Below are 26493 nucleotides of genomic sequence, written 5' to 3'. Positions count from 1 at the left end.
CCTGGTGCACAGTTTCGTGCACTGGTGGGGTCCCTTGGCGTGGCTTGTGGGGATTGGGCTGAAATCGGCAGCCCAATTCCGCCTGCCACTCCTGCCTGCCACTCCTGCTCATCCCGGCCCTGCTGCACCTACCGCAGGCTCATGCCCAGTCAGTCCTGATTGGGAAGCTTGCACCACCACAGCAACGCTCGCCAGCTGTGAGCCCTGCGTCTGGTGCTTGTCGGTCAGTTGAGTGGTGCTCCTGCTGTGGGAGTGCACTGACCACCAGGGGGCAGCTCCTGTGTTGAGCATCTGCCTCCGGGTGGTCAGTGTGTGTCATAGCAACAGGTTATTCGGTCATTTAGGCTTTTATATATATACTAGAGGCCCAGTGCACAAAAATTTGTGCACTCGGGGGGAAGGGGGGGCCCCTCAGCCTGGCCTGTGCCTTCTCGCAGTCCGGGACCCCTCGGGAGATAACGCCCTGCTGGCTTAGGCCTGCTCCCGGGTGGCAGAGGGCAGGCCCAATCCCTAGGTGCAGCCCCTGGTCGGGCTCAGAGAAGGGCCGATTGGGGAGTTGGGGCACCGCCCCCTGTCACACTCAAGGCAGGGTCAATGGGGAGGTTGCGGCGCCACCCCGTCACGCACAGAGCAGGGCCAATCCGGGGGTTGGGGTGCTGCCCCATGTCACACACAGAGCAGGGCCCATCAGGGGGTTGAGGAGCTCCCCCCTGTCACTCAGAGAGTAGGGCCGATAGGGGAGTTGGGGCACCGCCCCGTCACACACAGAGCAGGGCGGATCAGGGGGTTGGGGCACCGCCCTCTATCACCCACAGAGCAGGGCCGATCAGGGGGTTGGGGCGCCGCATCCTGTCACACACAGAGCCGCAGGGTGATCAGAGGTTGGGGAGCTTCCCCGTATCAGGCACAGAGCAGGGCTGATCAGGAGGTTGGGGCGCCTTCCCCTGTCACGAACAGAGCAGGGCGGATAGGGAGGTTATGGCCCCGCCCCCTGTCACACACAGAGCCGCAGGGCGATCAGGGGGTTTGGGCGCTGCCCCCTGTCACGCTGATCCCGGTGCTGGGAGGCCTCTCGGCTCCGCTGATCCCAGTGCTGGGAGGCATATTACCCTTTTACTATATAGGATAGAGGCCTGGTGCATGGGTGGGGCTGGCTGGTTTGCCCTAAAGGGTGTTCTGGATCAGGGTGGGGGTCCCCACTGGGGTGCCCGGCCAGCCTGGTGAGGGGATGATGGCTGTTTGCAGCTGGTCACACACCATTCAGGGTGGGGGTCCCCACTGGGGTGCCTCACCAGCCTGGGTGAGGGGATGAGGGCTGTTTGCAGCTGGTCACACACCCTTCAGGGTTGGGGTCCCCGCTGGGGTGCCTGGCCAGCCTGAGTGAGGGGCTGAGGGCTGTTTGCAGCTGGTCACACACCCTTCAGGGTGGGGGTCCTCACTGGGGTACCTGGCCAGTCTGGGTGAGGGGCTGAGGGCTGTTTTCAGGCTGGCGGGTGACGGAAGCTCCCAACTGCTCCTTTTTTTCTTTTTTTTTTTTAATTCTGAGCCAGCTTTAGCTCTGAGGCTCCAGCTCTTGGGCCTCCGCTGCTGAAAGTAGGTAATCGAAACAAGGTATAACTCCAGTTCTGACTCCAGCTCTGAGATCCCAGCTCACTGAAAGCTGGTTTCTAGGTTTTTTTTTAGCTTCTATATTTGTTAAAATGTTTGAAACTGCAGGCTCAGAGGCCGGCAAGGCAGGCGGGGAATGTTGGAGTCCTCTGTCACTGAAGCAAGCAAGCCTCATGTTAGTTTCAAGCTGCCTGGCTGCCGGCCGCCATCTTGGCTGACAGTTAATTTGCATATCTCCCTGATTAGCCAATGGGAAGGGTAGCGGTCGTACGCCAATTACCATGTTTCTCTTTTATTAGATTAGATATATAGACTAGAGGCCCGGTGCACGAAATTCATGCAGAGAGCGGGATTTCTCAGCCTGGCCTGTGCCCTCTAGCAATCCAGGACCCCTCAGGTAGGGTCCCTAGGCCTGGCTGGTGATCAGGGCCTATCAGGGCTTGCCTTCTCCTGGCTGCCGGCAGCTGGCCCCACCCCTGCCACCACTTGCCACCTGAGAGGCACTGACCCCCCTGCCCCACCACCCGTCACCTCCCTCTGCAGGTGACAGGCATGGGGTGCGATCACTTGGCTGGCCTGGGCCTCCCTCTGTGGGGCGGTTGCTGGCCAGCCCTGCACACCCGCCACAGCGTTGCTGGCGGGTGGCCTGGACCTCCCTCTGTGGGGCTCCGCGATCGATCACTGTGCAGAGGGAGGCCCAGCTCACCCGGCCGGGGCTCCGCAATCGATTGCTGCACAAAGGGAGGCCCTGCCCACCCACCACAGTGCTGCCAGCTGGGTAGCCTGGGCTCCCCGACCAATCACATCGCACCAGCCTTGGCTGGCCTGGCGCCAGTGCGTGTCATAGCGTGGTTGTCCAGAAGGTCGTCTGGATGGTCGTTTTGCTGTTTGGTCATTCAGTCAATTTGCATGTTACGCTTTTATTATTATAGATCAGTGATGGCGAACCTTTTGAGCTCGGCGTGTCAGCATTTTGAAAAACCCTAACTTAACTCTGATGCCGTGTCACATATAGAAATTGTTTGATATTTGCAACCATAGTAAAACAAAGATGTATATTTTGGATATTTATTTTATATATTTAAATGCCATTTAACAAAGAAAAATCAACCAAAACAATGAGTTGGTGTGTCACCTCTGACACACGTGTCATAGGTTCGCCATCACTGTTATAGATAGTTCTCTCTCAAAAAAGAAACACTATGGCCTGGCTGGCATGGTTCAGTGGTTGAGCATCAACTATGTAACTAGGAGGTCATGGTTCGGATCCCAGTCAGTGCACATACCTGGATTGTGGTCTTGATCCCCAGTGCGGGGCAGGCAGGAGGCAGCCAATCAATGATTCTCTCTCATCATTGATGTTTCTATCTCTCTCCCCCTCTCCCTAAAATCAATAAACATATTAAGAAAAAAAAGAAAAAGAATCACTATGTTCTCTTATTCCCTTTACCTAATAAGCACCTGGATATAACATACAGCACAGGGAATATGTCAAGAATATAGTAACTTTGCTTGATGACAGATAATTACTAGGCTTACTATGGTAATCATATTTTAGGATACATAAATGTCAAATGACTATGTTGTTTACCTGAACGTAATATAATATTGTTTGGCAACTAGACTTTAACAAAAAATTTTTTTAAAAACTTGTTTTTGTATTCCCAAGCCCAAGTTAAAAAAAATAAGTTGAATAAAAAAATAATGATGGGAATTACTTAAAACCTATACATTAAATAACTCTATAACTATTTAGAGCACTAAAACTGGGCAACTAGCATATATAAGTAGGGCTACTCTGTGAGATAAAGTTTATGTGATACTTACAGAGGTATCATAATTTCCAGGTGGAGCAATGTAAGTTACAGTTCCTCTGCTTCGTGGAGGTAACATGATTTTGTGTTTGATGAGAGAATTTTCATTGACAATTCCATAAATATCTCCACCAGTGATGTGACTACCAACCTAGAGAACAAATGCATTTGTTGTTTAATGTTCAAATAAACATCAAGTAGACCGACCCTTGATAGTCTTTAAATCATTTGCCTTACTTATCAGTAAAACATATTAGTTCTATAATCTTAGTAGATTTAAATAAAAATTTATACTATGGTCTGTGGTCTATTTTTATTTGAATTAAGAGTACAAAATAATTCACTAACTATTCATTTCACAATCTTTCACCAACTTTAGAAATCTTGATTATAAAGACATACCCGTAGGTTTTTGCAAGGTGTAAAATCCCATTTGATATCCCTGCTAAGAGCAGACACATTTACTCCTCGAGGAATGTAGATACTTTGGGTCTGATTGCTGATGTCCGACAAAGGTCTTTGAATACCATCAAAAATGGCTCCCATAATGCCAGGACCAAGTTCTACAGAGAGGGGTTTACCAGTGCGGAGTACAGGATCTCCAACAGACACACCAGCTAGAAACAGTAGTTGAGGAAAACTCACTAAGAAAGTTTAGAGATACTATAAAAAGGAAATACCAGTTTAATGGGAAATGATACTTAAGGAGTTAAAACAGAGATGGTCAAACTTTCTCAGTTTACAACATTCTTAGTGTTTTAGTAACATTTTCACAGTGACGTATGACAAAACTTCTATCTAATAATTACATTTATTAAATAGCCATATCCAAACAGCTATACACACACACACACACACACACACACACACACACACACACACACACATCTCCAAATAACCAAGTGGCACTTGGAAATATACATAAATAGAAAAAATATTATTTTAATTTCATTCTTAAATAAACTCAATTCTTACAAATGGGATATATGCGCCTGTCAGGAATTTTACAATTTTCAAACCTTGGAATCAGACTGAATACCTGATCCATATTCAGCTGCACATAGTACTTGCTTTTTAGTTTAGCAATCACCAAAAACTCAGCTTCGTGAATATATGACATCATCAACAAGAATATAGTACAGCCAAGTAACGAAACTGTTTATTATCTCAAGCTACTACTAGGTCACATGGTGTCTGACAAGATGTCTAATATTCTTGTTAACTTCAAAAATTTAAAACATCCTGGGAGTTGAAGTTGCCCAGAGTGCCTTGGTGCAGTTTGAGAAACCATAGAACTTAAAAACAGAAACAAAAGTTTCTCTTTAATACATTATTTCAACTATACAACTTAAGAACATCACTCCGCCGAAACCGGTTTGGCTCAGTGGATAGAGCGTCAGCCTGCGGACTGAAGGGTCCCAGGTTCGATTCCGGTCAAGGGCATGTACCTGGGTTGCGGGCACATCCCCAGTAGGGGGTGTGCAGGAGGCAGCTGATCGATGTTTCTCTCTCATCGATGTTTCTGACTATCTCTCTCCCTTCCTCTCTGTAAAAAATCAATAAAATATATTAAAAAAAAAAAAAAAGAACATCACTCCCCTAAAAAGGATATTAGTTCCTAACAAAAAATTAAAATCTTAAGAATTAAGTGGTTTTAAAAAGGAAAAGAATAAAGCCTGCAAATAAACACATTGAGTTCTGCTTGCTCTCATGTACTTGTTCATAGGCGTAAAAGCAGTACAACTTTTATTGACACCAATTTAGCAGTATCTATCAAAACTAAAATGCATAAATTTTGACCCAAAAATCTAACTTCTGTGAATTCATGCTATAGTTACATTGTATGTAATAAATGACTAGAAACAACTAAAATTTCTATCATTAAGATATTGATTAATATACCATATGAATTATGGTATATTCATATAATGAATGCTATTTAGCTATAAAAAAGGAATAGAAGCTTATATGAATTTCTCTAGAAAGATCTCCAAGATATAGTTTCATTTCTAATAATTGGTTATGAATACTTTTAAACTATTGCAAAGCTGAATTTTACAGTGAACTCCATCTGCTATTTCTACCGGCTAGATTCTACCATTAACACTTTACTTTATTTATCACATATCTATCTATCTTACACAATACATTTCTTTTTAAGTGAATATAATATGCTATCTTTTAGTTAAAAAAAAAAAAAAAGGAAGAAAAGTACATATTGATATTGGTTCATAAATGCAATTAAACTAGAAGGCTATATAATAAGAAGAACTAATTAAAATGGCTGCATGCAAGTGTGTGTTCTGAAAACTGGCCAGATACAGGATGACAAAAGTGGGGAGAATTGTCACCATATACATGTTCATTTGTTTATTTAAAATCTGCAAACCATGCAAAAGATTAAAGTTAACAGTAACAGAAAAAAATTCTTTTGACTAGTCATGATTCTATAACCACAAAGATTTCTCGTTTTATTTCAAATTTTCAGATGACTTTTTTTTTTTTTTAATTAGCACAGTACTCACACACACAGAAAAGATACTGGCAAGCATGTATTTTAGTATGACAAAAAAAAAAAAGGTTGTTTCAAATAAATCTTAAATAGCTAAAGAATTAATGCTGATCCTGAGGACCAATCTAAGTAAAATACACAAATAAAGTGCCCCCCCCCAAAAAAAAATAAAAAAACTGGTTTCTCTTCACAAGGCTTAACTCTTTATCTCTTTATTTTTTATAGAAAATTTAAAATAAATTCTATATTTAAAAGCCAAAATTATGGTAGCTAAACTAGCCAAACAGTAAATATTCCCCAGTACTAAAGTTGTAATTTAACACATCACCCAGCACTATTTATTAGAATAAAGATAGAATGGTGACCGGTTTACTATTACAAACAGAAATGATTGGAGACTTTTAATCATACAAATTGATGATGGCATTCTGTTTATGGTTTCTTCTACAATATGTCTCTCTCTAATTGATTCCCCCTAAAGTTTGTGAACTACTGAAATATTAAGAGTAATGAAAATTCAGAAGGTGATACTAATTTATTAAGAAGAGCACTAATTCCTAGTACCTTTCTTCAATATACTCCTGTATGAATCAGATTTCTAATACCAACATTTCATGCTTCTGATACCACTGGTTGTTCTGCTTCTACCTTTGCCATAAATCCTTAAAATATGACTTATAGAACGTGGCAAAAAATCTAACCAAAAGGCCCAATCAGTGTGGCTCAGTGGTTGAGTGTTGACCCATGAACCAGGAGGTCAGGGCATATGCAAGGGTTGTAGGCTTGATCCCCAGTGTGGGACGTGCAGGAGGCAGCCAATCAATGATTCTCTCTCATCATTGATTTTTCTATCTCTCTCTCCCTCTCCCTTCCTCTCTGAAATCAATAAAAATTTTTTAAAAGAAATTGAATCAAAAAGGATACAAGTTTCTTCATACACCTGGATAGTAGCCATGTCACCTTCCAATCGGATAATCTCTCCAACCAACTCGCTGTGGCCCACTCTCACCAGCTCATACATGGCTGCACCTGACATTTCACAGGCTGTAACCACTGTAAAGAAAATATGCATATTTTGATGACTTAAGACTCTGTGAATAGTTATAGGTAATTAAAATATCCAGTAAATCCAATAAAACAGCTCTCTCATATATTCATAAGGAAAATAAAACATCCACTATGGAACATACATATAGTTTCACAGAAAGATGCATTTTTAGCATATGCTATAGCGGGAAACAAAATAAATTTGTTAGGCTAAAGATTATACATTTACAGAATATACTCATAATAATCCATAATGACCCATAATGTAAATAAGGGTTTTGATCAACCCAGGTTGCTATAATACATGAAAGAGTGGGTTTGGGAAAATGAAAATAAAAACTGAAAAAATGGAACAGAAACTTTAGCTAGTAGTGTGGTAGAATGCCACACAATTATCAGTTTGCTGTGTTGTCACCATTCCTTTGAAAGATAATATTGGAAACATCATCTTTACTCTCGAACACTTAATAACAGTGGTTCTTAATACTTTTCTGGGACATGGACCTTTTTCATAAACTGATGATCGCGCTCTACCTAGAAAAACTCACATATGCATCTACAAAATAGACAATAGGAATGTTTATAATTAGTTACCACCACTGGGTGAGGTGCTAACTAAGAATCCCTATTTCTGCCTTGGCTGATGTGGCTCAGTTGGTTGAGCTTTGTTCCAGCCACCAAAAAAAGGTCACTGGTTCCATTCCTGGTCAGGGCACATGCCCAGTAGAAGGTGTGCAAGAAGCAGCCTATGATATTGCACTCTCTCTGATGTGCGAGCTCTCTCCCTTTTTCTCTCTCTCCCTTAAGTCAATGAAATAAATAAATAAATATATAGATAGATAGATAGATAGATAGATAGATATAAATAGATAGATATATGTATATATATATGTATGTGTGTGTGTGTGTGTGTGTGTGTGTGTGTGTGTGTGTGTAAATATAGAGAGAGAGACTAGAGGCCCGGTGCACAAAAATTTGTGCACTCGGGGGTGAAGGGGGTCATCAGCCCAGCCTGTGCCCTCTCACAGTCTGGGACCCCTCAGGGGATGACCACTTGCTGGCTTAGGCCCGCTCCCCGGGGGATTGGGCCTAAGATGGCAATCAGACATCCCTCTGGCAGCCCGGCAGCCCTCGGGGGATGTCCACTTGCCAGCAGGGAGCAGGCCTAAGCTGCAGTCGGACATCCTTAGTGCTGCTGAGGAGGCAGGAGAGGCTCCCACCACCTCCACTGTACTGGCAGCCATCAGTCTGGCTTGTGGCTGAGCAGAGCTCCTCCCATGTGGGAGTACACTGACCACCAGGGGGCAGCTCCTGCATTGAACATCTGCCCCCTGGTGGTCAGTGTGTATCATAGTGACCAGTCATTCCCAGTCTTTCTGCTATTAGGGTCAGTTTGCATATTACCCTTTTACTATATAGGATAGAGGCCTGGTGCACGGGTAAGGGCCGGCTGGTTTGCCCTGAAGGGTGTCCCGGATCAGAGTGGGGGTTGCGCTTGGGTGCCTGGCCAGCCTGGATGAGGGGATGATGGCTGTTTGCATCTGGTCACACCCCCTTCAGGGTGGGGGTCCCCACTGGGGTGCCTGGCCAGTCTGGGTGAGGGGCTGAGGGCCGTTTTCAGGCTGGCGGATGACAAGCTCCCAACTGCTCCTTTTTTTCTTTTTATTCTTGGATTTATTTACCTTCTATGGCTGTCACTGGAACTGAGAGCCGGCTTTAGCTCTGAGGCTTGGCTCCAGCTCTGAGACCTCGGCTGCTGAAAGTAGGTATCTGGGTTTGTTTGGCTTCTATAATTGAAACACTGTTGCAGCTCTAGCTCTGAGGCCCAGCTGGCTGAAAGCAGGTTTCTGGGGTTTGTTTAGCTTCTATAAATGCAACATTGTTTCTTAGAGTGCAGCTCAGAGGCCGGCAGCGGCAGGTGGGGAACCTTGGCTTCCTCCATCACTGGAGCAAGCAAGCCTCCTGTTCGCTTCAGCTGCCTGGCTGCTGGCCACCATCTTGGTTGGCAGTTAATTTGCATATTGCCCTGATTAGCCAATGGGAAGTGGTGTCAGAGGTATGGTTAATTACCATGTTTGTCTATTATTAGATAGGATATATGTATATGTATATATATGTGTGTGTGTGTGTGTGTGTGTGTGTATGTATATATATATATATATATATATATATATAAAAGAACCCTGCCTGGCCAGGCCAGCTTGGCTCAGTGGTTGAGCTTTGACCTATGAACCAGGAGGTCATGGTTCCATTCCCAGTCAGGGCACATGCCTAGGTGCAGGCTTGATTCCCAGTAGGGGGCGTGCAGGAGGCAGCTGATCAATAATTCTCTCTCATCATTGATGTTTCTATTTCTCTCTTTTCCTTCCTCTCTGAAATCAATAATAATAAAAAAGTATACATATATATAAAAGAGTCCCTATTTTTTGTAAGTACTATAACAGAATTTGTACTTACTATTTTGGACTATATATATTGTCTAGTAAGAAAAGATTACTTTTCTAGCAGGAAGGGAAGGTTGTACATTTTCATAGGCATAGAAATAAATCCATTTTTAATATTTAGCCTTCTGATAAAATTGATTAGAACTATATATTAGGCAACATTCAAATAAAAACTATTAAAGTATTAAAATTTTATTGTATTAGAACAATGTAGATATATTAATTTCATAAATATTTACCTCTATACCTACTATATACTAGTAAGAATTAAGATGCATTGAAATATCAGAGTAACTAAAATTTTAAATCTTATTTCATCAACCAAATGTATGCCATTTCTTTATCTTATTAAGTACTAAAGAATTAGAAATAGGTTCAAGAATTTACTACAAGTTTTAGAAAAATATTTTTGCCTAAACTCTTTTGATGGTGTTCTTTTGTCCTTTCCCTAAAAGTTCTTGTGTGTAGCATTTCCTAAAAACTCTTTTGATCATCAAGAGGAAACTGTTTCTCTGAATGGCAATAGAGATTAAAAACAGTGAAATGCATTGTTTGCCAATTAATTAAAGCTCAAACAGCAAGTTCTAAGTGATAGAAGCTTCCAGGGGAGAAATAAGAGGCACAGTGACTGAGAGTCTTCATTTGCATAAAGACTGAGCTATAAGAAACAATGGATTTCCACTAAGGATTATAAATCAATGAACAGGTTTACTTCTGGAAACTGAATCAGGTTTTTCAGTAGGAGTGTGGAATAACAAAATGAATACTAGAATGAGATACAGCAGTACCCCAAGTTTGGGCAAAATGAACATAAACTTTAAAACGGCTCTCCATTATCAGTGTCATGTCATGAGGCTTCTTTTCCACAGCTAGCCAGTTATGTGATTCTGAAATAGCCATTTAGAAGGTTTTATATATGTAAAGAGCTAAGGTCGATATTACTGAGAAATGCTCTGAAAACATTATTAAAGCTCAAACCAAATTAACATATTTATTGAATGCTTATAATTTGCAAGGTATCACATACTAAAAGCTATAGCTTTTTAACCTCAGATTTAACAAAAAATAGGTAATAATCTGAACAGTGATTATACATTTACCTAATAAACATGATATTACAAATTAGTACCTCAATAATTATCAAATTTAGATAATGAATGCTAGATAAGCCCTTAGGATGGAGGTATTACCTCAGTCTCATCTTATATAATAAAAGCCTAATATGCTACGTGTCCGGTCGACCGGTCGGCCGTTCAACCAATCAAAGTGTAATGTGCTAGCCCTGACTGGCTTGGCTCAGTGGATAGAGCGTCGGCCTGCGGACTGAGGGGTCGCGAGTTCGATTCTGGTCAAGGGCATGTACCTTGGTTGCGGGCACATCCCCAGTGGGAGGTGTGCAGGAGGCACCTGATCGATGTTTCTCTCTCATCGATGTTTCTAACTCTCTATCTCTCTCCCTTCCTCTCTGTAAAAAAATCAATAAAATATATTTAAAAAAAAAAACAAAAACAAACAAACAAACAAAACCACAAAGTGTAATGTGCTAATGATATGCTAAGACCACTCAAACGCTCACTGTGATGTGCACTGACCACCAGGGGGCAGACAGTTGACCAGCCAACCAGTCGCTATGACATGCACTGACCACCAGGGGACAGACGCTCCAACCAGTAGGTTAACTTGCTGCTGGGGTCCAGCCCATCAGGATTGAGCGAGATGGGCCAGACACACCCTGGCGCCCTCCCTCGGTCCCTCCCTGGCTGGCCAACCTCCTGTGTCTCTCCCTGGCCCTGATCATGCACCGGTGGGGTCCCTCGGCCTGGCCTGCACCCTCTCGCAATCCGGGATCCCTCAGGGATGTCAGAGAGCCAGTTTCAGCCCAATCCCGCAGGCCAGGCTGAGGGACCCCACTGATACACGAGTTCGTGCACCCAGACTCTAGTAGCAGTTATAAAATCTTTTGAGGTCAGAATTTATGTAGGTGAACAGAAACTTCTATATTTCCATCTAAAACACCTTGAAAATACATTAATTGAAATTAGGAATCTTCACCATTGAGATTATTATGTATTACTTACCAGGTCCTGAGACCCCATGCACATAACCAAACGTGCTTTCTTTATCTTCATCACGTATTTTTGGTAGCTTGGAGAAATCCATTGTGTTAATTTACCTAAGGGGAAAAATTAAGTCATAATTACAAACCCTAACGCAAAAGAACCAATATAGGTAGTCAACTCTCATTGATGGTGTATTTTGAGTTATTACATCTTCTTCAAAGTAAAATAAAAAATTCTTAAATGTGATTAAAAGTACCTCATTCCTGGATGCTTTACAATTATTAAAATTCAGAATTATATATCCCCATGAAAACTGTCCCATAAAAAATACTGAGTAGCCCTAACAGGTTTGGCTCAATGGATAGAGCATCGGCCTGCGAATTCAAGGGTCCCAGGTTCGATTCCGGTCAAAGGCATGTACCTTGGTTGCAGGCACATACCCAGTAGGGAGTGTGAAGGAGGCAGCTGATTGATGTTTCTCTCTCATCGATGTTTCTAACTCTCTATCCCTCTCCCTTCCTCTCGGTAAGAAATCAATAAAATATATTTTTTTAAAAAATACTGAGTATAACAATGTGAAGTCTTCTCAATGGTTTATCCAGCCCTACATCTTGCCCTCTCCCCCATTATCTTTCTGACCATCTCTCCAATTACTTCTACCCTTAATCATTCTGCATATACAGGAGTGGGAAAAATTAGGTTTACAGTTGTAATAATAAGTAATACAATAATGTACTCAGAACTGTAAATCTACTTTTGCCCACCCCTGTATACACTGAATTCCTTGCCATTTCTCAAAAACACACATGTTCTGCCTCAGGGTCTTTGTACATACCTAGAGTACTCTTCTTGCAGATATCTGCTCCTATACTTCCTTCAGGTCTTTACTCAACTGTCCCTTACTCCAAGAGGCTTCTCTGCCCATCTATTTAAATCACAACATAGCCCCCTCCTTCACTGCTTTATTTTTCATCATCTTATGTCTTACATTTATTTTTATTTTTTAATCCTCCCTCGAGAATATTTTTCCAGTGTTTTACTTGTTTTTTAGAGAGAGTGAAAGGGAAGGGGAGAGACAGAGAGAAACACTAATGTGAGACACATCAACTGGTTGCCTCCCAGGGCACCCCGACCAGGATCAGGGATCAAGCCTGCAACCGAGGTACGTGCCCTTGATCAGAATCAAACCCAGCACGCTTCAGTCCACAGGATGATGCTCTATCCACTGAGCCAAATCAGCTAGGGCACATTTAATTTTTAAATGTATTATCCATCTTTAACATTTTTCTGAAAGCACTTTTCTTTTTTTTTTTTTTTTTTAGCAGAACATGGAACAGTTTAAGTAATTCAGTTCAACCTCTTTTCTTTATGGATGTGCAAACTGAAAAACCTAAAGAATGAACTATTCAAGTCCAAATAGAAAACTGGTGGCAGATGCCAAAGCAGAAAGTTTATTTTTGACCACTGGTCTAAGTTAAAAATTATTGATGTTTAATAATGGAGATAAAATACATGTACATATAAAAAGCTAAATTATGCCCCAGAAACAACCATAAAGTAAAGGTCACAGATCAATAAGTAATAGTGTTAAATCATATAAGTTATCTACTAAAAGTTCAATAATTAGAATGTTTAGGGAACACAGGTTGAAGGTCAGGTAAAATTTGGATAAAATAGAAAGAAAAAAAAAGGTAGCAAAGGCATTTCAGTCGGGGAAATAATAAAAACAAAAGAATAGAGAAATTTTTAAGAAGTTAACAGACTATAAAGAAAGGTTTTATTAGGACAACAGTGAGAAATAAAGATACAAAGGTAAAGACATTTCTTTGTGGGTCTTGAAATGAAATGCCAAGTAGACTTGAATCTACAAACAATCCTATATAATAAAGAGCTAATATACTAATTATACCAGATGGCAGAACAACTTTCCAGAACAACCAGTGGGCAGGGGGTAGGGCCTCGAGGCAGCTGGGGCTGCGAGGGCCAAGTTCCTTGCACTAATTTCGTACATCAGGCCTCTAATAGGAAATAACCGAAAATGGAGTGAGAACTTTAATGGGGAAAATGATGTTCAGTTAATTTAACAGGTTAGACTGAAAAGCTCTAGAAATAGTTACGATTTGAGTATCAATTGAATTCAATTTATTAAATGTTTATTGAGCTCCTACCAAGGAAAAGAAACTGTGTTAAACGTAGTGAATAAGGATTGTGAATAAAAGGAGCTTTCACTGGCTTTAAACAACTGTACATAAAAAGCACAATGACTTAAGTGTTCAAAACGACCACACAATGAAAGCCAAGAAGAAACTGATTTGAATGTGGGAGAAGTGTTAACCAATGTGAATGAAGTAGAGGGAACAGGTAGCTGAAAAGTAAGTTTTGAGGCTGGCTGAGTTGAGTCTAGATATGAAGAATACCACAAAAGAGGAAAACCAAACCCTGAGCCTTGTGGGTTAATTCTGGCAGGATGGGAAAGTTTTTTTAGTCTTTCAAGCGCTATTGAAGGATCATCAGGAGAACCATATATTCCATGGAATACAATTTGTAATCCATTAGTCAAGATATCAAGGATTGGGGAGGGGAGTATAACAATGAAGTCATTAACAGAGGAGTTATGGTTTGAAATACTGGTGCCATCAGAATGGAGATGGTGGGCAGGGCTAGAATGGAGTGATTAAAGAAATAGGCAAGAGTGTAAACAAAAATTAAAACCATATGGAGATATGGGAGACATTAAAGTGAGTCAAATATGATCTAAGGAGCAGGAAAAGTGCCAAGAACTTGAAGATGATATCAGTGATAAGATAGAGACAGACTATCATGAAGTTGGTAGTTTACTGATAAAGATGAAGGCAGGGTGAAAGTCATCAAAAATAATGGAACTGAGTTAGAAATAAAAAATAAACCAGACATCATAGTCACAAATACCACAATAAAAATCACAAGGATTTTAGGATTCTCAGTAGGAAAATTAATTGGAGAAGGGCATTTGAGGAAGGAAGAAGGAAAAGGGGAAACTGGTTTACCAGGATTCTCAGCTTCCTAAAGACAGGGCTATTGATTAAGCATGTATGGGATTGCAAATACTGGAATACAAAGAGATGGAACAAGTTTTTCTAGAAACTACTTAGGCAATAGGGAGAAAAAGTTTAAAGACAAACACTTATTTGGGAAATGGGTTGGGCAAAGTTTTCAAAAAAGTAGTGAACGAGCAAATGAGGTCAAATTTTAAAATCAAAGATGTTCAAAGTCAGAAGGAAACTTGATAATCATAGTCTAACTTCCTCCCCAAATATGGGTATTTCCTTCAGGGCATTCATGATACATAGTCATCTGTCTTTGAAGTGGAAATGGCACAAGATCTTGAGTCAGCAGACTCAGGACTCAGGCGGATTCTGCCAGTGACATGCTATAAATCAAAATCTCTTATGATGTTCATTTGTAAAATAGGAATAATGCTATCATCCGCCCCAGAGCTGTGATTAAATGACAAATTTCTTGCCTGGCTGGTATGGCTCAGAGGTTGAGTGTCAGACCATGAACCAGCAGGTCATGGTTTCATTTCTTGTTAGGACACATGCCCTGGTTGTGGGTTCGATCCCCAGTGGGGGGTAAGGGGGAATGCAGGAGGCAGCAGATCGATGTTTCTTTCTCATCAATGTTTCTAACTCTTTACCCCTCTCGCTTCGCCACTTTAAAATCAATAAAAATATATATTTAAAAATGACAATTTCTTAAAGAGTTCCTTGTGACATGAAAAATGCTTATATTCAGTAGTAATACTGGTATTTAAATAGGGCCTCACCCTGGCTGGTGTTGCCCAGTAGTTAGAGTGTCAGCCCACCACACACTGATGGGTCACAGGTTTGATTCCAGGTCAAGGGCATGTACCTGGGTTGTAGGTTCGACCCCAACCCCAGTCGGGGCATGTGCAGGAAGCAACCAATTGATGTTTCACATCAATGTTTCTTTCTCTCCCTCTGTTCCACTCTAAATAAATAAGTAAGTAAGTAAATAATTAAATAAATAGAAAAATACCTTTGGGTGAGGATCAACAACAACAAAAAACAAACAGGGCCTCAATTTTGAAAAAACACATTGTATTTTTAGAAATCTTTTAGAGAATTGTCTTGTATCTAATCTAAATCACCTTCCCATAACTTCTACCCTCTAACCCTGTTTCTTCCAAGTACTGTAGCCACAGAGTAAATATGCTCTCTCTCCAAGCAAATTCTTTTTAGTGCCTTCAACTGTTCCTCAAAGATTAATCTTTTTTTTTCAGATCTATATTCCCAAGGCTACCCTTTTCTGAAAGTATTTCATGATGTAAATGTTTCTTTTAAATCAAAGCAAACAAAATAAGAACAGTATTCTAGATGTTGTATGAGTAAGTACTGAAGAGTACCTCTTCATTTGTTCTGGGTGCTTCTTTATATTGAGAGACAGAGACCAAGGCTTTGAGTCAGACAGATAGAGTTTGAATTTAAAAGTTGTGTCCTTGGGCAAATCAAATGCTTTCAACTTTAGGAGCCTCAGTTTCACCTGTAAAAATCTAATGGGGTTGTTGTTAGGCACCTAACAGTAAGTCTGACAGAAAAGTAATACTAATGACTACTAATTCTGTTAATGCAAGCTAAGATTGCCTAATTTCTAAAAAGTGCCTAATGTATTCTTTTTTAAAAATATATATATATTTTTATTGATTTCAGAGAGGAAGGAAGAGGGAGAGAGAGATAGAAACATCAATGATGAGAACCATTGATTAGCTGCCTCCTGCACGCCCCCTACTGGGGATTGAGCTCACAACCTAGGCATATGCCCTTAACCGGAATCGAACCTGGGACCCCTCAGTCCGCAGGCCGATGCTCCATCCACCGAGCCAAACTGGCTAGAGCTACCTAATGTATTCTAATCATCTTGTTACTTGAACCAAATCTAGTCACTTGACTATTTTTTTCTTAATTATTATTATGTACTAGAGGCCTGTTGCACGAAGAGATTCGTGCAATAGGCCTTCCTTTCCCCTGGCTGCTGGCACCGGTTTTCCTCTGGCACCCAGCACCCAGGCCTTCGCTCTGGCCGAGCTCTGGCCAGAGCAGGCCCCAGAGCGGTGAGGCTTCGCTGCACCGCCAGCCCCAGGGCCGTGAGGCTTCGCTCCACCACTTGGAGCCTACGTATGCAAATTAACTGCCATCTTTGTTAGTTAATTTGCATACTGTCCTGATTGACTTGTTAGTGTAGCAAAGGTATGGTCAATTTACATGTTTGTCTATTATTAGGTAAGATAGTCCTTTTGGCCATAACTTCATTTTCTAAAACTAAATATATTTTTTAAAGTATCAATGATGTGACAGGTGCTGTATTATAGGTTGAAAATATAACGGAGTAAGACAATCCCCCCTGCCCCCCAAGGAGCTTCTGGCTTGGTGTGCTAAAAAGACAAACGGGTAGTTACAATAAGGTGACAAATGTGCTCTCATAGAAACAGTGCAGGCTGCTTTAGAAGAGCATAAAGCACAGGCATCTAACCTAGACTTGGGCAGGACAGGAGTGACTTAGAGGAGGCAAAGTTGAGACTTGTAAGATGGACAAGAAGGCATTAGAGTATATAGTAGAGCTTCATTACAAATGGTTCAAATTTTCTAAGGTTCATAAACATGTCTAGAAAGTTCATGAGGAAATAATGGTGTCTTTTCCGATTTTTAATATAAATATTTACATACATTCCTTTTAAAACTACTGTGAATACCTCCAAATGTATGAGCAATGATTAGTGGAAATCAAATGGGTCTGTTCAGGATTCAGCTGCCTTGTGGGTTTATCACATAGCTGGATTATCCTAGTCACAAAGGAAATAGATGATTCTACAGTTTTAAACATTTTTGTTTTTAGGAATATATTGTTTAGTTTATGACAAAGACAGCAGGCATTAGGAATAGTGACACCAAAGTAATAAGAGAAACAAGAAGTGATAATTCTATAGATTTACTACTGAGAGATGCTTTTCACCAGATCCACAAATTTACATTTATCTGATTAATATTCTTATACAGTTGACACCTGAACAACACAAGACATCGACCCCCACACAATTGAAAATCCATGCATAGCTTTGGACTCCCCCAAAACTTAACTACTAATAGACTATTGCTGACCAGAAGTATTACTGATAACATAAGCAGTCAATTAACATATATTTTGTATATTATATTTAATACATACTATATTCTTACAATAAAGTAAGCTACAGAAAAGAAAATGGTAAGAAAATCATAAGGAATAGAAAATATATTCACATTACCTGCATGTATTTACTGAGAAAAATCCACATATAAATGGATGCACAGTTCAAACCTGCATTGTTCAAGGGTCAACTATATATAAAGTCAAGTTGATTGTACTTTTTAAAAAGCCAGTGTTAAGAGAAAAACATGATGATGATTATGAGTAATTTTGCTTTCTCTACTCCACTGTGTTATATGTAGAGAAGTGGTTGCAAATACATCCCCAAACCAGCTCTTAACACATCTTTCATGATAAAATAAGAAAATTATGAACATACCAGCTTTTAAAGCATAAAATGAAGGAATTCCAAAACATTTCTGTCCACTTTTGGTATTTTAATATAGTTACCATATTTTTCCGTGTATAAGACACTATTTTTTTCTAAAATCTTTAGACTGAAAATCGAGGGGCATCTTATACATAGAAGTCAGCCAAGGAGGGAGCCACATGGGTGCATAGCTGCCCATATCTTGCCAAACAGGCTTCCCCCAATCACAAGCCTTACTGTTACTGACATCAGCTGATGCCGTAATTGGAGATGGAGATGGAGAGTGCGCAGATGCAACAGGGACCAGAGTGTTCTGAGCCCATAAAGATGTCAAAAAAATAAAGCGATAAATACTGGTAAGCGATTGTCTTACTCTGCAAAATTCAAACTGAATGTAATCAGCTATGCAAAATAGCATGGAAATAGAGCTGCAGAGAGACAATCTGGACCTCCTCCCACTGGGTGTATGATTAGACAGTGGAGAAAACAGGAAGAACAACTCCTTAAGATGCCAAAAAAGAAGACCTTAAGAGGAAAACCAGCAAAATGGGCAAACTTGCAGCAGAGGCTCAAGACTTGGATTATGGAGCAGCACCAGAGTGGCTTATGTGTGTCAACCAAGTTTATTCAATGCCAGGCAAGAATGTTTGCAAGCGAAATGATCATTGTTGATTTTATAGGAAAGGCAAAATAGTGCTTCAATTTCATGAGGAGAGAAGGGTTGGCCATGAGAACACAAGCAAAGTTAGCTCAGAAAATGCCACCAGTTTATGAGAAATTGATATGTCTCGAACTAATAGTGATGAAGAAGAGAGCAGTGATGCAACAGAGGCTGAATAAAGTGATATGCTGCATAATATCATAGTACTGATATGTAAACATTACCTGTGGTAATGACTAAATAAAAATGTGTTCTGTTTTATGTTTAAAATATTGATTTCTTAATTTTGGGTTGGAAAAGTGGGAGGCGTCTTATATATGGGGGTGTCTTATACACAGAAAAATACGGTATATTTTAATCTTGGCTCCAGAAACAGGAAGCTATATACTTGCTGTGCCCCTGCTGGAATGTTTTTTCCTCACTCCCATGAAATAGTCCCCTTCTGCCCATTGTTATCCTCAACTCTCTTAGCCTGATTTTCCTCATAGCACTTATAACTACCAGAAAGATTACAGTTATTATTTTCTAATTTACTTGTTTACTGTCTGTATCACTCCATAGAATTCAAGTTTCATAAGTACTCAGTGAATGGTTACTGGATAACTTCAGATTCCCCTAATACCACTTCTGTTTAACAAATAGGGAAACTAAAGGAATGGAGATTTCAATAACTTGACCCAAGACCACAAAATTAGCAAGCAGAAAAAGTGGGATTTGAATCTAGACAGTCTTATTCCAAAGCCTGTAACTAGGCTACTTTCTCTTCTCTGCATCTAAACAATTCTATAAGGTGCAGGGGACAATAGTCTCTGCCTCAAGGCAGCAGTTTTATCGGGTTAGACATGGAGATGTCCTGGAAGGACAGGAAACTGTGGTCAGGATAGCGGACAGCTGTCAGCCCTTCAGGGTAGGTTTCAGAAACATAGCCTGTTCACACCCCTCAGAGGCCACCCTGCACCTGGTGACTGAGCAAAGTGAAGGTATAAAAGCCCAGTCGCATCAGCCTGGGGTAGGATACTGTCACAAGCAATACTTCATTCCAGATTTCCCCACCAGTTTGGTTCAGGTTTTGTTGGACTTGCATTGCATTTCAAGTTCTTCCTCTGCCCAACTCTGCTTCAGCCCCTCCCTTTCACAAACAGGTTGATCCCTAACAAACATCTTATACACCAAACTGTTTCTTGGCATCTGCTTCCACAGAACCCAAAATATTCAAATAATAAAATATTGAACAATTACTCCCGGGACAATTGAAACTTAAGACTCACATTTAAACCCCTATAATTTTTGGCCTGTTTTCTGTCTTAGTTATCTTGTAGTTATATTGTAAAATGAGAAAAGAAATACAAAAGTGGGTTTAAGAAGCAGGGTATTTAGAACAATGCTTGGGTTAAATCAAGCAACTGACATGGAGGTTAAGTCCCCATACAACCAAAGCCTTAGTTTCTACAGGGAATTTGCTCCTCATCCTTCACATCTTAGATGGAGCCCCATCATCAGTAGTTACAAAAAAAGAAGTCCCAACTCTTAAGAGTTTATTTAACTTCTAAAGTACTGTATTCTTATAGAATTGGAAACTATGTTTTCCTAGGTCCAGAAGTTTTAGGCTCCAGCCTCTTAACAGTTAAACACTTAGAGAAACGCCCAAGGATTGGTACTAAGTAACAGGCTCTCTGAACATTAAAATCTGCAATTCCCACAGCACTCAAATAAGGAAGGGTTCCCATTGTACTTCTAAAGCTTTTCCACCAATATATCTCAATTGCAGGAAAACAAGTAAACACTGAAGTGAATAAATAACCTCCCCCCACCCTTCTTCTCCCCAGAATCTTGACTGAGAATCGTGTAACAGTCTTCTATAAGCAGAGAAATTTCTTTGTATGCTCTTGTATATTTTTTTCCAATAAGAAATGTAAATTTTATTAAGTACTAGCCTTTTCTGCTAATGCGAGTGTTTCAAAAGCATTCCACTGAACATGGACTAGCATTACTTTTGGTATGTTTCAAGCTCTCTACTTCATCTCATCTAATATCTGTTTTACAAGAAAAACATGAAAGTGCTTCCTCCCCACAAATAAAAATGATTCATATTATGTTGACTTCACCACTGAGTTGGGCTAAGCATATAGCACATAACAGTGAAAACAAAAATACCCCACTAAAATCTTCTGCTTCACTTTTAAATGCTTATGTCTCTATGCTAGCAATTTTCAACCTTTTTCATCTCATGGCACACAAACACTAATTACTAAAATTCTGTGGCACACCAAAAGATACATTATATCTTTATATACTGTTGATCTGACAAAAAATATAGGTACAATTTTGATTCATTCACCCTAGACACATGTGTGTTGGCTGTTGTCATTTTTATTATTTGACAATCTAAGGGAAAAGAGACGTCAGTGCCCCAGACTAACAGTCAGTTATGGTATGTTTTAAAAATTCTTGTGGTACACCAGTATATGAAAAAGCAAAGGCTTTGAACGATATTAAGAAAGCAACTCCCAAAACATTTTAACTTGCAATGAGCAAATTATAGTGCAGGTTAGATAATATGGAAAGTTAATCTTATCCTAAATCTCCACAAGGTCCAAACTATCATGATATGATTTAATGCTAAAGTCATATATGCTATTTAATTATTTCTTCCCAATATAATACACAGCTATTCTTGTTGCTCTCAATCATTTTAAAAATAAAAGCATGACACCTACTTCAAAAACAGTCGCTTTCATGAAAGCAGTGTGGTATACACAACTGCTCTCATAGATTACAACTCAATAATTACATAAAAATGTGCCTTACGCTGAATTCCTACTTTGATAAGAATTGTAATTTACAACTAAGATTCCTACAGTCAAAAATTGTAGGGTTCCTGCCCCATATTTGTGAAAGATTAAAAAAACAACCAAACCCTGCTTTAGAAGGGGAAAAATCCAGAAGGTATGCACAGGCAACTATCTGATCTAATGAGTCATCAGTCTCTCCCATACACACTGTAGAACACTGCAGTGGCAAATCACACCACCAGAGGCCCACTTTTTTTTCCTTCCATCTTACAAGGTCCTCTCCAAATTGCTACTGGTTAATGTACTATACATGGTAATCTCATCCCAGAAATAATTCTTTTAAATACCAGTCTTGGATGATACGGCTGTTGGGGGCAAGGGTGAGGTGTTATATGAAAGCTAAGTACCAAGGTTTTAAGATAATATTTATTTACATACAAGTTCCTGGGGCACTTCATTGACACTGAAATATTATTTTAATGTAACACTTGAAAAAGTACATTCTATCCAACTGATTAAAAACTACCTTTGGAAGTAATAGTTAAAAGATGAAGAAAAGTCTAGTTGATTACAATCAAATACTTATTTGCATACGGAGTTTACCTTCTTAGAGAAAGGCATCATGAATCTGTTTAATATTCTTAAGCTTGGTCAAAAAAGTTATAGGATAGGTAGAATTCCAGCTAACAACATTACCTTATATAGACAGAGTATAGTATTAAATCATTTTATGAAGCATTTTTCTACTCATTTCATTTAACCTACCTCCTCAATAACCCCATTAGGAAGGCTTAGAGGCAGATTACTGACTATGCATAACTAGTTCCCCATTTTTTCCTTGTCGACAAAACCCTAACTTGGTTCAATTCTGATTAGCCCATCAAAGTCATTCCAATTCCCTTGCCAGCGAGTGGTCTGGAAATGAGAATAACTTTTGGACCAATAAGAGGTAAGGCAAAGTTTGTTGCGGAGGTTCTGGAAATTTCTTTGCTCTTTTAAACAGTCTGCTACTCCAAGTTCACCGTGAAAAGGATTGTCCTTAGCAAATTCTCTTCTGAGAATATCCTTAACTTTCATGGCCTCTGACTCCTGCAATGGTGGTTAGGCTTTTGGATAGGTTTTCTCAGTCAGCTATGAAGTGCCAATTTAAAAAAAATGCTAGCAGTCATGCATGAGAATTATATCCCCTTCTAAAGTAGTCAACCTAGAAATTTTATGACTACCAAAAGAAAGAAAAAGGTCATTGCTCAAGAGACTTAGAAATTCTCTTGAAAACTGCTTACAAATACCGTAACACCTTTTTGAATCTTAATAAGAACTTATACATATATAGATAGATAGATAGATAGATAGATATAGATATTATACATCATACATATATATATATATTTTTATTTCAGAGAGGAAGAGAGAGATATAGAAACATCAATGATGAGAGGGAATCATTGATTGGCTGCCTCCCGCACGCCCCCCACCGGGGACCAAACCCGCAACCCAGGCATGTGCCCTTGACAAGAATCGAACCCGGGATCCTTCAGTCCACAGGCCGAAGCTCTATACACTGAGCCAAACCAACTAGGGCTTAATGAGAACTTCTCTTGATTGTTTTGCCAAGAAAACACTATGAGCAGTCAAATTGGCCAAATATAAGCAATGCATGTATTTGAGATGGATTACATACAAGAGTCAGCACTGACAGTGTTGCAGTAAAAATGCTATTATATTTTATTATAAAATAATATTTATATATTCAAATAGATCTGTTCTGTCATTTATTTCATGGATGGAATAGAAGAAAAAGAAGGTTCACAAACTGTGCAAAGGCATATTAACCCAATGTTAAAAATGAAGCATCACCACAAATAGGTCCACCTCCAACTCAGGAATCCATAAAATCTCTGCAATGAAAATATGCCTAATATAGGTGATAAAACACTTCACAGTGTATTTAAAAGTAGTACAGATAGTCAAAAGTCTACACATATTTTCAATTCAGAGGGAAAGAAATCTGCATTTCTAACAATTTGCCTAGTATTCTATGATTAATAATAGCCAGGGTTAATTTAACTAAATTGGCTGTGGGGAGAGGAGGACAATCACTAAAGGTTTTCTTTTTTTCTTTTTAAAATATATATATTTTTAAATGATTTAGAGAGGAAAGGAGAGGGAGGGATAGAAACATCAATGATGAGAGAGACTCATTGACCAGCTGCCTCCTGCAGGTCCTACACTGGGGGTCACACTGGGGGTCGAGCCCACAACCCGGGCATGTGCCCTGACTGGGAATTGAACCCTGACCTTCTGGTTCATAGGTCGATGCTCAACCACTGAGCCATATGGGTCGGGCTGAAGAAGGTTTTCAATAGCATGGTTTGCTAGGTACTAACTTCCAGGTCCCCTGGTATGTTCATAGTCTTCAATATTGCTCCTTTGTAGTACTTGCCACTATTGTAATGGAGTTTTTCAACGTCTAGACGTCTCCACTGCTAAACTGTTTAAGTGCCAGGTAAAAAGGGACTACGTCTCCTTTGTTCATGGAGTACCCCAATTATATGTAAAGCACCTTGATACATAGTAGGCAATTACTAAATAGTGCCCAATGACAGTAATGGCAAAGGGATGTGGGAAATAGGCAGTGTGATTCATTGAGTGAAAATACTGTAGATATAACCCCTTTGAAGTGCACACAACGAATATTTCTGCGGCCCAGCCAATATAATGGTATGTAAGAAATGTTTTAATAAAAATTTCGTAGCTTAATTTTTACAATATCCTGTTATATATAATTAATAACGAACTACAATGTTTGCTAATGACTGATTACTATAATCGTGTTGCATTCATTTCCCTTACGTGCCTTACACGCAGGCACACCATTTCTCTCCACTAATACCAGCAGCAAATATTTTAGCAGCCCATTGCCACATCATTAGTCTTGTACTGACTTATTTGGTGTGCGCAACAGGAAATATTTTGCTTTCAGAGAACAAGAAAAGTAGGTTTATTTGCATTACATTTATTAATTTATGCAGTTATTCGTGTCTGGTAAATTAATGTTTAAGAAAAAATAATTTTTATTAAAATGTTCTATTATTTTATGTTCATGATTACTCATTTATTTCAGGTTTTGTAATCAGCATGTCTCTATCGAAATAAACCTATGTATCTATGAAAATTGAAGCTTTTGTTTTTTTGCAGCCCACATAAACTTAAACCTTGTTTATTTAGTCCATGTTAGCCTTTGAGTTTGACATGCTTGCTGTAGGGGCATAATGCTTATACAAAATACATCATATTCACTTTTGTTTTTACTTGTCAGCTAACAGTTACAAGACTACAGGCCTAAAAGAGGGACTTAACCATAGAACTGTAGGGGAAACAGTTAAAAACAACCAAACAGGTTTCAGTCTGTTCAGAGTGAATTTATGTGATAAGACTTTGTGGGCACCCTCTTGTCAAGTTCAGCAAATCCTGGGAATATCCACAGTCCCTTAACAGCTCAGTAGTATATAAGTTAGATATGCAACTACAGTACTTATTCATCTTTGTTTGCAGAACAGGGCTTACTGATAGTATTCTGGTTGAGGATTAGGAAAATCTTAACCCTATCTTGAATAAACTTTTGAGCCAGGAGGAATAGAAGAGTTTGTCTTCCAAGACTCAGGCTAATATTTTGGATATCAAAGTTGCTATAGAGTTCAATGGTTCATTTGGAGGGTGAAGGTAGTGGGAGAGTTATTATTTACTGCTGTATACTGCTTTGATTTGAGGTAGAAATAGTTCACAATAAAGAATCTATAGTCTGTTTATCTCTGTCTATTCATAGGTACTTTCCCCACCCTCCTTATCCAACAGTATCTTTGGATAAGGATGAGATCCTATTTAAAACACACACCTACCCCACTGAACAATAGCAGGTACTATTAATCGATACTCAAGGACTGTAGGTACACTAAGGTGATTTCTGAGCAAATTTCTGTATTTTAAGTGTCTGCTTTGGATCAGGTTAAAGAGGTTGGTATCAATCAACCTGCTTTGTGTTTTAACAATAAGAGATATATTTTTCCTTTCTTCAAACAAATGAAATAGAGGACACTGAATAGAAGTACAGTGGGGCCTTGACTTACAAGTTTAATTCGTTCTGAGACTGAGCTCATTAAGGAGCTCGTTAACTCAAATTACTCTATCAACTCAATGCAAAAAATCTGCCAAGAGACAGCTGGTATCTCAAAATATTTGTTAGTCAGGACATTCGTAAGTCAAGGCCCCACTATATGTTACATTCAAAAGAATTTGTGGATGTTGTAACACATCTGAATAAAGCCCCTTACAGCCTAATTCTGCATTACCTAAGACTAGGACCTATAGATTATTAAAAACCCATTTTTCATAAGAAAAGATATACTTATGCCTACATTTATACTTATGCCTACATTTAGCTAGCCATTACACTCAGTGTTTATAGTAATTGGCAATCTGACTCCGTAATTAACTGTTTACAAGCTCTTACATAATTGTTTTGGTACATAAAAATCAACAACTTTCACAATTACTAACAATTATAGCAATTGCACATAAAAATCAAAAACTTTCACTTCAATATATAAATCACAAAAGGAGCATTTCAAGTTATATCTACAACTAAAGGTGCACGAATTCGTGCATGGGTGGGGTCCCTAGGCCTGGCCAGTGATCAGGGCCAATCAGGGCCTGCCATCCAGGGGGAGGGACCAGGGGAGGTTTGAATCATGCAACAAATCCAGCTCTAAAGCATCTGCCATTTTCTATTATGGCTCTGAATGATGTATTAACTTCAGACTCTTAAAATAAGGACTGAAATAAAATATTAAGTAATTAAAACTTTTAATCTTCTTCTTTATAGACATTCTTTTCTTGTTGTTTATCCTCACCTGAGGATAATTTTTCCCATTGATTTTTAGGGAGAGTGGAAAGAAGGAAGGGGGGAAAGAAAGAGAGAAAGAAACTGACTGATAAACAAATA

General features: G+C 39.6%; 1 protein-coding gene across 2 annotated transcripts in view; it reads right to left on the bottom strand.

Moving 5' to 3' along the window:
- ATP6V1A (ATPase H+ transporting V1 subunit A) overlaps positions 1–26493 on the bottom strand; it is a 64198-nt gene that overhangs the window by 31390 nt on the left and 6315 nt on the right. For both annotated transcript variants that reach the window (XM_036349567.1, XM_036349568.1), the window contains exons 2-5: positions 11504–11598; positions 6859–6987; positions 3825–4039; positions 3436–3573 (exon numbers count right to left, since the gene is read on the bottom strand). In XM_036349567.1, the coding sequence (XP_036205460.1) occupies positions 3436–3573; positions 3825–4039; positions 6859–6987; positions 11504–11585 (564 nt within the window). In that variant the 5' untranslated portion in view covers positions 11586–11598. The remainder of the gene's footprint in view (positions 1–3435; positions 3574–3824; positions 4040–6858; positions 6988–11503; positions 11599–26493) is intronic.

The sequence above is a fragment of the Myotis myotis genome, unplaced genomic scaffold, assembly GCF_014108235.1.
Source record: "Myotis myotis isolate mMyoMyo1 unplaced genomic scaffold, mMyoMyo1.p scaffold_m19_p_2, whole genome shotgun sequence".
Lineage (NCBI taxonomy): Eukaryota > Metazoa > Chordata > Mammalia > Chiroptera > Vespertilionidae > Myotis > Myotis myotis.
The sequence above is the reverse complement of the archived record's forward strand: the minus strand, read 5'-3'. Positions and strand labels throughout refer to the sequence as shown.